Source organism: Rutidosis leptorrhynchoides, chromosome 4 (assembly GCF_046630445.1).
Source record: "Rutidosis leptorrhynchoides isolate AG116_Rl617_1_P2 chromosome 4, CSIRO_AGI_Rlap_v1, whole genome shotgun sequence".
NCBI classification, from domain to species: domain Eukaryota; kingdom Viridiplantae; phylum Streptophyta; class Magnoliopsida; order Asterales; family Asteraceae; genus Rutidosis; species Rutidosis leptorrhynchoides.
In genome coordinates this window covers 404712776-404728941 of record NC_092336.1, presented here as the reverse complement: position 1 = coordinate 404728941, position 16166 = coordinate 404712776, and the positions used below count along the sequence as shown (strand labels likewise).

General features: G+C 34.6%; 1 protein-coding gene across 1 annotated transcript; it reads right to left on the bottom strand.

The window, feature by feature from the left end:
* Window positions 1–10559: 10559 nt before the first annotated feature.
* On the bottom strand, window positions 10560–12282 carry LOC139903983 (uncharacterized). The gene is made up of 2 exons (XM_071885917.1): window positions 12099–12282; window positions 10560–11088 (listed from the first exon to the last, which is right to left on the bottom strand). The coding sequence occupies exons 1-2, from the start codon at window positions 12229–12231 to the stop codon at window positions 10697–10699; spliced, it is 525 nt and encodes a 174-aa protein (XP_071742018.1). The 5' UTR covers window positions 12232–12282; the 3' UTR covers window positions 10560–10696.
* Between the last annotated feature and the right edge of the window lie 3884 nt (window positions 12283–16166).

The window sequence follows — 16166 nt, the reverse complement described above, 5'->3', positions numbered from 1 at the left end:
TCGTCCAGACCAGCTGTAGGTTGATGAAAAATCTAGAAAAGTCATCTCTAAAATCAGCAGGAAATCCACGGACCTCAGCATAAAACAGGGTCGCCAAGTGGTCAGATTTATCCTAACCATGAGAAGGATTTATCTCGTACAATGGGGGGGCACCGTGTAAATTAGCTTGATAAGACTAATGAATCAGACCCCCAGAAAGGATAATCTCCTTAAAAGATCAAAAATCAGCTTTTAAGACTGATATTACTCAATCCTAGAGATTGACCTTAAAGATTGAGAATTACAAACTCATGGAATTCAATGATATCTAAACTCGAGCTTGAACGAGAAAATATTTTGATCAAATTATAAACCGATTTGTTTTCTGAAAACCCATTTTCAATGCGTTCATTACCATTGAACGTAAAATCCTAGGAATTCACCTGGAATTCATTAGGTCACCTGAACCAAATCGGGTGTCAACCGTAAGAACGATGGTTGCATAGCATGGTCAAAGACAGGACCTTGTGCCAGACCGGAAAATTATAAGGGTGACCTTTACTATTGCTCCTACAAAGGATAGTAATTGCGTCCGACACGTTAAAGACCATAATCAAAAGCATGTCACGGGACATTGCCTTAACAGTTGCTTGTTCAACGCTTTCCTTTACAAACGGACGGTAGTTTACCGAAAGGTAATATTCGGAACAAGAAAACTGGACGTGTTGCTTTCCCAATACAAGGTTAGCAAGTGGGTGACACAAAACCGCAAGTTTTGAGCAAAAATTTTCAAATCTGATACCCACCAAACCCACAAAAATATTTTGCAAACACCGGTGAAGGGTTATTCCGGAAAACTTATCTAGGGTAAAAGCTAGATTTAATTTTCAAAAAAAAAAAAATAAAAAGATCAAATGTTTTCATAAAGATCCAATTTCCTTAATGGATCTAAATTATATAGTCATGTGGGACTGTAAACCACATCGTTACTACCATTATTTATACCGCCATATTGAAATCACTGATGTACAAAGTGTGAAGAATAAAGAAGTGATTCTAGTATTTCAAGACTATATTGCTTGAGGACAAGCAACGCTCAAGTGTGGGAATATTTGATAATGTTAAAAATGAACATATATTTCATAGCATTATCCCTCAAGAAAGACAAGCTTTTAGTTGCGATTGTTTTATTTACAAGTGATATTCGTTTAAATAATAAAAGGTGAAGACAAAAGACAGATTCGACGAATTGAAGACGCAAACGACCAAAAAGCTCAAAAGTACAAAATACAATCAAAGAGGTTCCAATTATTGATAAGAAACGTCTCAGAATTACAAGAGTACAAGATTCAAAACACAAAGTACAAGATATTAAATTGTACGCAAGGACGTTTGAAAATCCGGAACCGGGACCAGAGTCAACTCTCAACGCTCGACGCAACAGACTAAAAATTACAAGTCAACTATGCACATGAATATAATATAATATATAATTAATTCTTAAAATTAATATATATATATTATATTATATTATAAAACCGTCGGCATAAAAAAACAAAGACTTTTGAGCCTCCCCAGCTGGCCATGCGATCGCATGGCCTTGAAGGGCAAAGCCCATGCGATCGCATGAGCCCTTTTTCCAGGCCTGTCCTATAAAGTTCGCGAGTTTTGGACGCAAAAAGACACATCTTTTTCTTCTCCTCATTCAACGTATAATATTTATATTTATACTATAATTTTAATTTTAATTTTAATTTATAATAATAAGGGTGTGTTAGCGAATGTTGTAAGGGTGTAAGTCGAAATTCTGTCCGTGTAACGCTACGCTATTTTTAATCATTGTAAGTTATGTTCAACCTTTTTAATTTAATGTCTCGTAGCTAAGTTATTATTATGCTTATTTAATCCGAAGTAATCATGATGTTGGGCTAAAAATATTAAAATTGGGTAATTGGGCTTTGTACCATAATTGGGGTTTGGACAAAAGAACGACACTTGTGGAAATTAGACTATGGGCTATTAATGGGCTTTATATTTGTTTAACTAAATGATAGTTTGTTAATGTTAATATAAAGATTTACAATTGGGCGTCCCTATAAATAACCATTTACACTCGATCGGACACGATGGGCGGGGTATTTATATGTACGAATAATCGTTCATTTAACCGGACACGGGAATGGATTAATAGCCACTAGAATTATTAAAACAGGGGTGAAATTATGTACAAGGACACTTAGCATAATTGATAACAAAGTAATAAAACCTTGGGTTACACTCAGTCGACATCCTGGTGTAATTATTAAACAAAGTAATAAAACCTTGTTACAGTTTAAGTCCCCAATTAGTTGGAATATTTGACTTCGGGTATAAGGATAATTTGACGAGGACACTCGCACTTTATATTTATGACTGATGGACTGTTATAGACAAAAACCAGACGGACATATTAAATAATCCAGGACAAAGGATAATTAACCCATGGGCATAAAACTAAAATCAACACATCAAACATCATGATTACGGAAGTTTAAAGAAGCATAATTATTTTATTTCATATTTAATTTCCTTTATTTTATATTTAATTGCACTTCTAATTATCGCATTTTTATTTTTTGTTATTGTATTTAATTGCACTTTTAATTTTCGTACTTTTTAATTATCGCAAGTTTATTTTATCGCACTTTTATTTATCGCAATTTCATTATCGTTATTTACTTTACGCTTTAAATTAAGTCTTTTATTTATTTAATATTTTACATTTGGTTTTAACTGCGACTAAAGTTTTAAAATCGACAAACCGGTCATTAAACGGTAAAAACCCCCCTTTAAAATAATAATATTACTTATATATATATTCGTATTTTTATAAATTAAACTAATATAGCGTTAAGCTTTGATTAAAAGATTCCCTGTGGAACGAACCGGACTTACTAAAAACTACACTACTGTACGATTAGGTACACTGCCTATAAGTGTTGTAGCAAGGTTTAAGTATATCCATTCAATAAATAAATAAATATCTTGTGTAAAATTGTATCGTATTTAATAGTATTTCCTTGTAAAATATAAGCTATTTTATACCCCTTAGCTTTAACATCAACATCTATCAGTTTTTTTTTCATAGCAATCTCTAATGAAATGGTACTTAATCCCTATATGTTTAGTTTTAGAATGATTTACGAGATTTTTAGTGACGCTATGGCAGCAGTATTATCAACATAAATAGGAGTGTTAGAAATTTGCAAACCGTAGTCATGTAGTTGCAGTTGTATCCAGATAACCTGTGATGTACAGCTGGCCGCGGCAATGTATTCTGCTTCACAAGTGGACTGAGCCACCGCTGTCTGCTTCTTACACTGCCAGGTAACAAGCTTGCTTCCCAGAAACTGACAACCCCCTGATGTTGACTTAAAATCTTTCTTACAAACTCCATAGTCTGAATCACTATAGGCTGTGAGATCAAAACCATCCTCACACGGATACCATAACCCTAAGCTCGGTGTATCTTTCAAATACCTCAGAATCTTCTTAACCACTAACATATGATGAACATTAGGATTTGCCTGATAACGAGCACACAGACAAACCGCAAACATGATATCTGGTCGAAAAGCTGTAAGATACATTAGAGAACCTATGATTGCCCTGTATAACGTTTGGTCCACTGAAGCACCCTCACAATCAGGAGATATCCCATGATTTACAGACAACGGAGTCTTAGCGGGTCTTTCTGCTTCCATTTGAAACCTCTTCAGAATATCAGCTACATACTTGGTTTGATGCAAAAAGATGCCTTTATACGTCTGAGCTACCTGTAGACCTAAGAAAAACTTTATCGTTCCCATTGAACTCATCTTGAACTTCTGCTGTATGACTTTCTCAAACTCATCAACCATTCCCTGATCTGTTGACCCGAAGATAATATCATCCACATAAATCTGCACTAACATAAGATGTTGTCCCTTTTTCTTGATGAAAAGTGTCTGATCAATGACACCTCTCCTGAAACCGTTTTCAATCATGTAGTTGGACAATGTTGCATACCATGCTCTAGGAGCTTGGTGAAGACCATAAAGTGCCTTTTCAAGTTGATAAACCTTTTCTGAGAAATGCGGGTCTTCGAAACCAGGTGGTTGTTCAACAAACACTCTTTCATTGATCTCGCCGTACAAAAATGCGCTTTTGACATCCATCTGAAAAACTTTAAAACCCATGAAGGATGCAAAGGCCAAGAAAATCCTAATTGCTTCCAGTCGTGCAACCGGAGCAAAAACCTCATCATAGTCAATTTCAGGGATCTGTTGATATCCCTTTACCACCAGTCTAGCTTTGTTTCTGATAACAATACCCTGTTCATCCTTCTTATTTTTCAAAACCCATCGAAGACCATAGGGTACACAACCATGCGGTGGATTGACTAGCTTCCAAACCTTTAAATGTTTGAATTGTAACAGCTCCTCTTGCATTACACTAACCCACTCGTCAAACTTCAATGCTTCATAAGCATCTTTAGGTTCGATTTGACACACATAACATGAGTGAGCATGCACAAATATTCTTCCTGACTTATTCAACGTTGAATAAAAAGCTGTTACCACATTCGCACTCTCTGTCTGAACATCTTCTGCTACTGTTGAACTTACACTTGTCACGGGAACCTCTGATGTAGCCAGAACTTCAGACGTAGAAGCTTCATTAGACTTCGCTTGAGGAATACTAATGTGAGGAATGCCTCTTGAATCCACACAATAATCATCAAGACGTTTAGGTGGCAGAATAACACGATTGGATCTACGTACACCTCCTGCTTCAGTTGGCGGTCCAGTCACTGTTACAGTAGGTGATTGATTATATAGAGGATTAAGATTTTCCTCAGTCAGTTGCGTTCGACTAACTTCCTCGTCATCTTCCAGCTCACTATCTTCATCTGTATATACTACCCCGTCCTCATTTGAATCAAAATCACCTCTAACACTCTGCGGAATTGGTTGCAAGCTAGAAATCGGATTCTGAACCTGCACTGGAGTAGTAATAACATTCTCAGAAGAGTTTTGAGAATCAAACAATATCTGAGTCAGAACTTCTTCATCTGTAGCATCTGGTGTAAGATTGAAGGAATCAAATAACTTATCATATTCAAACTGCCATGCGAACCCTTTACTAATACGAGGTGGAGCATTGCGTTGAATATCAACCTCATAACGTTCTTCCATACACTTGGACTCAGTATTATGCACCCGTTTGTTCTGATTCCCATATCCCAAGAAGATACCAGAGATCAACTTTGAATTAAATTTTCCTCCAGCGTCTCGTACCAGAATAGTACAAGGTGCACCAAAGGGTTCAAAATGTTTAATGTTCGGCTTTCTCTTGTGTAACAGTTCATAACATGTTTTACCATGTCTCTTCACCACCAGAACTCTATTCATCATGTAGCATGCAGTACTCACGGCTTCACCCCAGAAAACAATTGGAAGACATGAATCAGCAAGCATTATTCTTGCGGTTTCAATTAGAGTCCTATTCTTTCTTTCAGCAACACCGTTTGATTGAGGTGTATAAGCAGGACTGAACTGTTGTTGTATCCCCTTCTCATTGCAGAACAGCAGCATCTGATTGTTCTTAAATTCCGTACCATTATCAGTACGAATCTTTTTAACCTTCAACTTATACAAACTTTCGAGCTTCAGAATCAAAACTTTAATATGATCGAAAGTATCTGACTTATGTTTCAACATCACAACCCACGAGAAACAAGAATATTCATCTGTAACCACCAAGCAGTAAGACTCTCCGGTGAGAGTTTTACAGTTAACTGGACCAAAGAGGTCCATGTGCAGCAATTCCAAAGGAATATTAACTGAATGATGCTTTTTGGCAGTATGTGATTTCTTAGTCTGTTACCCTTGCTTACACGGAAGACAACCTTCAGGAATATGAAAACTCTTAACATTCACACCTTCAACTAATTCATTGTGGACAAGATTATTCATCTTCCTTATACTCAGATGACCCATACGCTTATGCCAGATAATCGACTCCTGTTCAGTAGCCTTAGAAACAAATGCCTGATGGCCTGTAGCTACTTTAACATGAGCCTTACGCATATCAAGGATATAGAGATCCTTGCACCTAGGAGCCGTCATCAGAATCATGTCTTCCGGAATAACAAACTCTTTTCTTAAAATATAACAAAACTTATCATCAAATGTGATGGTATACTTTTTGTCAGCAACTTGTGAAACTGAAAGCAGATTGTTCGACATCTGCTCTACATAATTAACTTTATCAAAGCTGACGTTCTCATTAGCAATAACACCCTGAGCAGTAATAAATCCTCCTTCACTACCTGCAAAAGAAAATGGTCCTCCATCCACTGTTTTCACATTAGACAACAAAGACAAGTTCCCTATCATGTGCCTGGACGCCCCACTATCAACAATCCAAGTACTTCAGTGTGGATTGTAGGCGACCTGCACATTAAAGTAAGAGGATTAGTTAGAAAGGGCCACCCATGCCCTAATGGCAGTGGGTTTCCCATCAACACCAACAACTGGCAACTCCACCCATTGTCCTTTAGATCCAGAAGGACCTTCATGATTTTGAACACCCTTAACTTCTGATTTAGGTTTTCAAACTGTGTTATTCGGTAATGGTTTCTATAGTAATCATTAGTTTGAAAAGCTTTTTATCATTTGTTTTCACAGAAGAAGAATTAAACACTGTTGAAGGTGATCTCCTATTAAAGAAACGATTTGGACTAAGATCAACCTTCCTTCTGGGTGTCTGTCGAATGGGTCTACAATTCATAGCCCTGTGTCCCAACCTCCCACAATTGAAGCAGTTAACATTATCAACATCATGAGAGTTAAACAATTTGCGTCTTATTGGTGAAAACTGTCTCCTAGGTGGTTCAGTACGTTGACTAGTCATAGGGGGTGACGAGACTTGTTGCTTAACAGTCTGTCGACTGATCAATCCTTAATTAGCGATTTTACTTAATTACGGATTGAATGCAATAAGAATGTAATGGAGGATGGAATGTTTGATGATTATTTTGGGCCCCGATGATCGTCTTTCACTTTAACTATCAAGTGATCAACCACCCCGACCCGGTCTTGATTGTTAATTAGCTTAATTCACCTTTGCGCGGTGTAAAAATCCCTTGGGCAAGATCACAAGTGGAAATTACGAAGGCTTAGGCAAAATGGCAGAGAATCAACAACCTATAAATGAGAGGCTAAGCTCCCTATTTATAGTATTCGAGATATCCGCGGTTTGCGAATCACTTAACTGTCCGCAGAAACTCAGCGGGTTAAACCGCAGTCATCTATTTGCGCTGAAACACAACCGCTGTATTTATTTTCAGCGAACATTTCATAGCTTTGCATCATAGTTCGCATACTTTTGCCATTAGCCTTTAGCAAATAAAATATACATATATAATGCTATGTATATGATCAAGTCCCTCCAGTTTATTATGATACATTTTCGTGAAGCCAATGCATCATGATAAACTCTAAAAATAAAGAAGTGTTTCTTAAAATATTTCGCAAACAATATTTAATATTTTTTTTACTGCCCATTTATTACCGTTGTTTTTGTTAGGCTCAACACGTAATTACAACGGTAATTTTTTGCCATTCTGTCAAATCAATATGCTGTGACGGCTACAAAATTACCGTTTACACGTTGTGGTAATTTTATCCGTTTAAATGTAATCATTACCTTTCCATCTTACTCGCCCTACTTCCGATTATAAATAACGCAATAATCCGCATAAAAACTTTACTCTTTCTCTTTCAATTTCATCTGCAATCAAATTCCTCGAATCACAATCGTACCGTGCACTTAATAATTCCAACCTTTAATTTCTTCAATTTTATCATCCTATTTATTTTCCTTATTGCAAATGGCGTCGTCTTCATCTATGCATACTCCCGGAGGTTATGTTTCCTATATGACGGAAAAAAAACTTCAAACCCTACAAGAATGGTGTCCGCCACTTGCCCAATTTGTTCCTACCGCGCCTGCGGCAGAACAGCGAGCCGATACTCCCCCTAAAGGGATGATTTCTGTTTACGAGGCTGCCATTTCTCAAGGCAACCTTCGATTTCCACTTACCCCCTTTTTCCGCAGTGTTTGCGAATACTATAAGATTGCCATGGCACAGTTGCATCCGAACGCGATTAATAAAATTGTGCTGTTCGAGATGTACTGCAATGCCACCGGCCAACCACTGCTGCTGAACATGTTTCGTATGTGCAATAGCCTGGTGCTATACGATGTGGGGTGGTTTTCTTTCCGCAGTAAACTTGGCATAATGACTTCGCCAAAATATTCAATTGGCAATTGGCGCAGTTCCTTCTTTTATATTAACGGCACCGCCTATTTGGACAGTGCTATTCCCAAAGCTTGGTGTACAGAGCTTAATCCCGACCTCAATGAGAGGCCTGTACTTGATGATCTTGAGAATGACACTCTCAAGACACTAAAAACGCAGGCCTAATTCTACGAGCTTATTCGAATGTACCACTGTACATTGGCAGAGTGTCAATTCAATGGCCATGGAGCGACCATGATGCGCTTTTAGTTGACCAATCAAAAAATGGTATGCCGCTGAAATTTAACGAACGGTCGATGGTCAGAGACGATTGACCGAGGGTAATTCTTACGAATTCTGGGCAGAAAAAGCTAGGGTTTTCGATAAAAGCTTCAATTTTGATCGATTTTGACGTTCTAGACTTAAACAAAACTGGTAGAAACTTCAGAAAAACACCCAGTAACAATAATAAACACAAAAACACAAGAATTAAACGTAAAAATCTCAACTTTTACTCAAAAATCATTTTAGACCAAAAACCCTAAAACAAAAACACTTGATTCGACTCAAAAACGTTTTGATCAGGAAGCCACAGCTCTGATACCACTTTGTAGACGATATTTGGATCTTAGATCAAACGTAAAACGTAGGTTAAAGGCGGAAAACAATAACTAGGGTGAATCGAATACGAGTTTCACTTTCGGGATCAATCTAACTAACAATATGTTGATATAATCAACGCCTAGAGGTTTGTATTCGGTTGGAGTTTGGTCTGGGACTGTAATCACAGAGAATTACGACGGCTAAAGGGTATTGGGTGTGTAACCTAACAATGATACCCAAAACCCGTATTTATATATAATCACAGTGACCATCGGCCGGTGGTCTCTGACCTACGGCCGATGGTGATAGTCCCTCGACCGATGGTCTTTACCATCGGTCGATGGTCTGAGCAGCCAACCAAACTGCTCGAACCATTTCACTTCATTATATTAAACAATTAAAACACAATGTATTAATGACGTAGTCCTTACACGACTGAAATAGAAAATACAATACGAATAGAACTTATTACAAAATAGAACTTGGGATTATGCACCAACATTTTCTTTAATGGTTTCAAAATTAGTTACAAAAACTTCATATACAAATCTAAAACATTGTTTCTCACTCATATTAAATACCCTAAATGATTATGGAGTGCTCTTTCATTCATATTCATCATTAATATTCGTACAGACAGAAAGTTCGGTTCGTTATGATGAGGAAGAACCCATAACTTGAACAATCAATAACAATTGCCAATTAAATTAAAAGTGATAAAATGATGATTTTGTGATATAATTGAGTTTGTTAAAATTGAGAGTTTTTCCACTTAGGCTTCTTTGAACTCTGTTATAACAATGGCCAAACTTAATAAATGTTTTCTAAGAAGTGTATTTGTAACCCTCCTCACATAGTTCTCTCTTTCTAGTCCCAAGCACCTAACTAACACAAGTTTGTCTTTAGTTGACCTATTGGGTTTGACCCAACTATCTCCTCCTTGATATTGGTTTTTCCGATCTTTGGTTTTTTTGTTGATCTCCTCAGCTTGATCTTAGAAGACTTGGTCTGATACTAATTATTTCAATAACCTTGTGTTCTTCGATCTTTGAAAGAAACTTTAACTTATCTTGAATTCCAAAAACTTCTGCTTTGAACTTCGAATCACACTATATGTATATGTTATCGAAAGAAAAAACCCTAACATGTTTTTTTCCCACAAATATATATGTATCGTCCAAATTTAAACCAACGACCAATTCGCCCCAAATATATGTGTATTGTCCAATGTTAAACCAATGACCAATTCGCCCCAAAGACAACACCCTAACAAGTTTTTATTTTTTTTTCGGCAAAAATAACGAAAACTCATATAGAAACGAGGTCGTTTTCCAAAGGAAAAAACACCCTCAACATAGAATACAAATAAACGGGAGTAAACGCGGGAGCTCACACCTAAAAATCAACTCACTAAACGAGAACTATCTATAAACAAGTCTCCCCTAACAACCCGATAAACCTAAAACAAAATAACCAAAACTAATCAGAATACAACATGAAAATAACAAGAGACTAACCAAATGAGCAAAATGAAATCAACAAACCGAAAAAAGAAACGAGAGGAACCCAATCAATCAGCCTCTAAGTCCCGCCTTTTTCAACCCCTAACAAGTTACTAGAGAAAGTAAGCACATATATTATTATACATTTGAATTGCATAAGTACAAGCATTCATAACGTACATATCTCACTAATTGTTTGTTTCACATTAGACAACATTGAGGTAGTTTATGGAACATACACACACTTGCAATAATATAAAACATAAGTTACAAACTCTAGATTAAATCACGGAATGCCGATTATAGGCATGAAGGGAACGTAATAGCTAGAAGGTGCCAATCCCCATTCTTTTGGCAAAGGAATATCAACGGTTTTTGACGATCCAATGTTCATTCCAACTGCGTCGTTTTGGGTCCCACATTTCCCATCATTATCTTGTGACAAAGGGCATGATGTGTAGAAGCTCAATGGTTGAGATGTGGTGTAAGAGCTAGTCTTTTCAACCTTCTTGATGCTAGTGATCATGTTCTTTTTTGAGATATATAGTTGTTTGGGTCCACCCAAGATCTTGGCTTGACAATTGCTTGATGGAAGTTGTCTCTCAAAAGTACCATGTTCATTGGTTGTAGCCATGGCTATGTTTTTCACTTGATTGCACTTGATTAGTATCTTTATGCCTGTGGACAGGGGAAGTAAAAAAATGTGCTTTAGTGACTTGTATATTATGCATTCATACATGTTTTGCAATGACGCAAATTTGTATCCATTATTCCTATATATTGGTTGTAATCTTTTCTCGTTGAATAAAAATAATAGGTTGCAAGTTGATTATATTAGTTACTATATACAAAATGTGGTCAACGTGCTTTCAAAGTTTAAGTTTAAGTTTAAAACATTAAATTGTATAAAATTCTTAGTACGAGTAAACGGACTAATTTTTACAGTATCTTTTTCGGTTATTCAAAGTTAATAATTTTTTTTAGCTAGATGTACACATTAAACTGGATTATCTTATAACTGTTAAAATCAGTACTCACTAGAGTACTCAGTACTAGTCACTCTAATATGCAATGTTAGTTAAGTCTAGACCTCTTAGAAAAAGTACATGACTAACCACTAAAACATCGGTTATACATAGGCCATAATTTAATGATAAATGAATTTTGAGGTACGTATAACATGTTATATTCCAAGTGTTATCTGCCATACGTTTTTGAGACATTACGTGATCTATCAATTTTGGAAATTCTTCCGTTTAATTGTCTTAAAGGATGTTACATCATTATTTATGTTCGGTGTGTATATATCATGTGACCTTTTGATCTTTGATATTAAAGTATAGCATGAATATCACCTCCGTTTCCTAAATGAGTGCGTGAATAACAAAATATCATACTAACAAAAAAGATAAAGTGTATCCAAATGCTTTTTTTTTTTTAATATCAAACACACACCTTTTTAGTCAACGACACGACTCAAAGTCACAAGCACAAAGTTGATAATTACCGCTAAGGTGGAAGTTATGGAAAATACTGACAAAACACTAAAAACAGTTAAAAAACTTCATGTGATAATGTCGATACTCAAACTAATCCATAATTTGCTACCAATGCTCAACTTTCACACTAAATATTTTTCGTGTCGTTAAACCCGTATCCACAAACATATCCATATAAAGAAATCAAACCTGCGAGGTTGGAACGAGTTAGGCAGTCGAGACAAGCGACCGAGCTTTTCAAGAGATGGCATGATGAGAACTCGATCATTGAAAGAGCTAATATGGACAATACTAGTCTTACTATGATCATCTTTGCAGCCATAACTAAATAAATAACAAAAAAATAGCTTATACAAAGCCAAATAATAGTTTGAAATGTGGTAATAGTTTATATAAAATATGAGTACAAGACTGCTAGGTTTTATAAGGAAAATGATATGACGATAGTAAATTAGAATGGGGCCCAAAGAAAACAAGGGTAGTTGGGTTTATAAATATGTAGAGTGAATTCATGAACCAAAGAACCAACAACTTATTTGTGCAAAAAGTAAGAAAAAGTATAAATATCTACCCTTTCTTGGTATAGTACATGAAAATTTGGGTAAAATTAGTTCATAACGTGATGTTTTCGTACTTTTTAGTTAGGGAAGATGAAATTCGATTGCACTCTTTTGTCCAATAAATATACAGTTGATAAGTTAAAAGTGATCACACCAACATTGAATATAGTTAATTTGATTTATTTGACTTTATAAGTTGTTGTCAATCTATTCAATTACATAGGCATTGTTTAAACTGAGGTAGCCATTCCTTCTTTTTCACAAATAATTGCTCTTTTATGCAAGATTATGAGCCATGAGACACGTAAAAATGTATTGGATTATATATATATATATATATATATATATATATATATATATATATATATATATATATATATATATATATATAGTGGTAGGATCAAGAGGGAAGTAACCAATCGGGAGGAAGCAAAAACTTTTTTTTTTTCGTTTTTTGAAAAAACTTTGTCCACGAACATTATAGATGGGATGAAAATATGAACATTTAGCAGAGACACTTTGTGATAAATGTTTATATTTTCGCGGAAAAACGCTCGAAGAAGTAATATATAACAATTATCGTGTTTTTCGAGCGTATGTTGAGGTTTTAGCTATTGGGGTTTAGATATTAGGGTTTAGATATTAGGGTTTATAGGGTTTAGATATTAGGGTTTAGAAATTTAGGGTTTAGGGTTTAGATTTAGGATTTAACACGAACGGTTTAGAGTTTAGGGTTTAGGGTTTAGGGTTTAGGGTTTGGTGTTTTCGGTTTATGGAATAAACCCAAAACTCCAAACCCTAAACCCTAAACCCTAAACCCTAAATCGGGCTAAATTTTACTTCACAAAACATGAAGAAAAAAAACGTTCATATTCTTCACGAACAATATTATCTTGAATGCTATTTTTGTCGATCGTTTTCCCGCCTAAATAATAACATTCATCACGAAGTGTCTCTTCTATATGTTCATATTTTTGTGTAATCTTGATGCCGGAAAAAAATTCCAAAAAAAATAAAAATTTGCTTCCCCCCGCTTCCCCCCGATTGGTTACTTCCCCATTGATCCTGCCTCATATATATATATATATATATATATATATATATATATATATATATATATATATATATATATATATATATATATATATAGAGGATCAAGTGAAAATTTTTTTAGTGTGAGAACTCTAGGAACTTTAAAATACACTGAAATTCGAGCAAAAAAAGGAAATTCGAACAAAAAAAGGGTGGACGAACAAAAAAAAGGGTGGACGAACAATTTTTTTTTTTTGGTTCGAATTACAAAAATATAGAACACAAAAATTGTTCGAATTTCATTTTTTTTGTTCGAATTTCACATGTTCTACAAATTTTTGTTCGAATTTCAAAAATGTAGAACATAAAATTGTTCGAATTTCACAATTTTGTTCGCTCGCTATTTTTTGTTCGAATTTCACCATTTTTGTTCGAATTTTACCTTTTTTGTGTAGTGACCCGAACTTTTTCATGTTTATATATATTAAATGAAATTGTTATTTACATGATTAAGTGTTTCCAACATGTTAAGCAATCAAACTTGTTAAGACTTAATTAATTGAAATAGGTTTCATATAGACATTTGACCATCCAAGTTGACCGGTGATTCACGAACATTAAAACTTGTAAAAACTATATGATGACATATATATGGATATATATATAGTTAACATGATATTATGATAAGTAAACATATCATTAAGTAAATTAACAATGAACTACATATGTAAAAACAAGACTACTAACTTAATGATTTTGAAACGAGACATATATGTAACGATTATCGTTGTAACGACATTTAATGTATATATATCATATTATGATATATTAATAAATCATGATATCATGATAATGTAATAATTTAACTTCTCATTTGATTTAATAAACAATGGGTTAACAACATTTAACAAGATCGTTAAGTTAAAGGTTTCAAATCAACATTTACATGTAACGACTAACGATGACTTAACGACTCAGTTAAAATGTATATACATGTAGTGTTTTGATATGTATTCATACACTTTTGAAAGACTTCAAGACACTTATCAAAATACTTCTACTTAACAAAAATGCTTACAATTATATCCTCGTTCAGTTACATCAACAATTCTACTCGTATACACTCGTATTCGTACTCGTACAATACACAGCTTTTAGATGTATGTACTATTGGTATATACACTCCAATGATCAGCTCTTAGCAGCCCATATGAGTCACCTAACACATGTGGGAACCATCATTTGGCAACTAGCTTGAAATATATCATAAAATTACAAAAATATGAGTAATCATTCATGACTTATTTACATGAAAACAAAATTACACATCCTTTATATCTAATCCATATACCAACGACCAAAAACACCTACAAACACTTTCATTCTTCAATTTTCTTCATCTAATTGATCTCTCTCAAGTTCTATCTTCAAGTTCTAAGTGTTCTTCATAAATTCTACAAGTTCTAGTTTCATAAAATCAAGAATACTTCCAAGTTTGCTAGCTTACTTCCAATCTTATAGAGTGATCATCCAACCTCAAGAAATCTTTCTTATTTACAGTAAGATATCTTTCTAATACAAGGTAATACTCATATTCAAACTTTGATTCAATTTCTATAACTATAACAATCTTATTTCGAGTGGAAATCTTACTTGAACTTGTTTTCGTGTCATGATTCTACTTCAAGAACTTTCAAGCCATCCAAGATCCTTTGAAGCTAGATCATTTCTTGTCACTTCCAGTAGGTTTACCTACTAAACTTGAGGTAGTAATGATGTTCATAACATCATTCGATTCATACATATAAAACTATCTTATTCGAAGATTTGAACATGTAATCACTAGAACATAGTTTAGTTACTTCTAAACTTGTTCGTAAACAAAAGTTAATCCTTCTAACTTGAATTTTAAAATCAACTTAACACATGTTCTATATCTATATGATATGCTAACTTAATGATTTAAAACCTGAAAACACGAAAAACACCATAAAACCGGATATACGCCGTCGTAGTAACACCGCGGGATGTTTTGGGTTAGTTAATTAAAAACTATGATAAACTTTGATTTAAAAGTTTTTATTATGGGAAAATGATTTTTCTTATGAACATGAAACTATATCCAAAAATTATGGTTAAACTCAAAGTGGAAGTATGTTTTCCAAAATGGTCATCTAGACGTCGTTCTTTCGACTGAAATGACTACCTTTACAAAAACGACTTGTAACTTATATTTCCGACCATAAACCTATACTTTTTCTGTCTAGATTCATAAAATAGAGTTCAATATGAAACCATAGCAATTTGATTCACTCAAAACGGATTTAAAACGAATAAGTTATGGGTAAAACAAGATTGGATATTTTTTCTTGTTGTAGCTACGTGAAAATTGGTAACAAATCTATATTAATCATATCCTAGCTAACTTATATTGTATTATACATGTATTCTAATATATTATGTAATCTTGGGATACCATAGACACGTATGCAAATGTTTTGACATATCATATCGACCCATGTGTATATATTATTTGGAACAACCATAGACACTCTATATGCAGTAATGTGGGAGTTAGCTATACAGGGTTGAGGTTGATTCTAAAAATATATATACTTTGAGTTGTGATCTAGCCTGAGACGTGTATACACTGGGTCGTGGATTG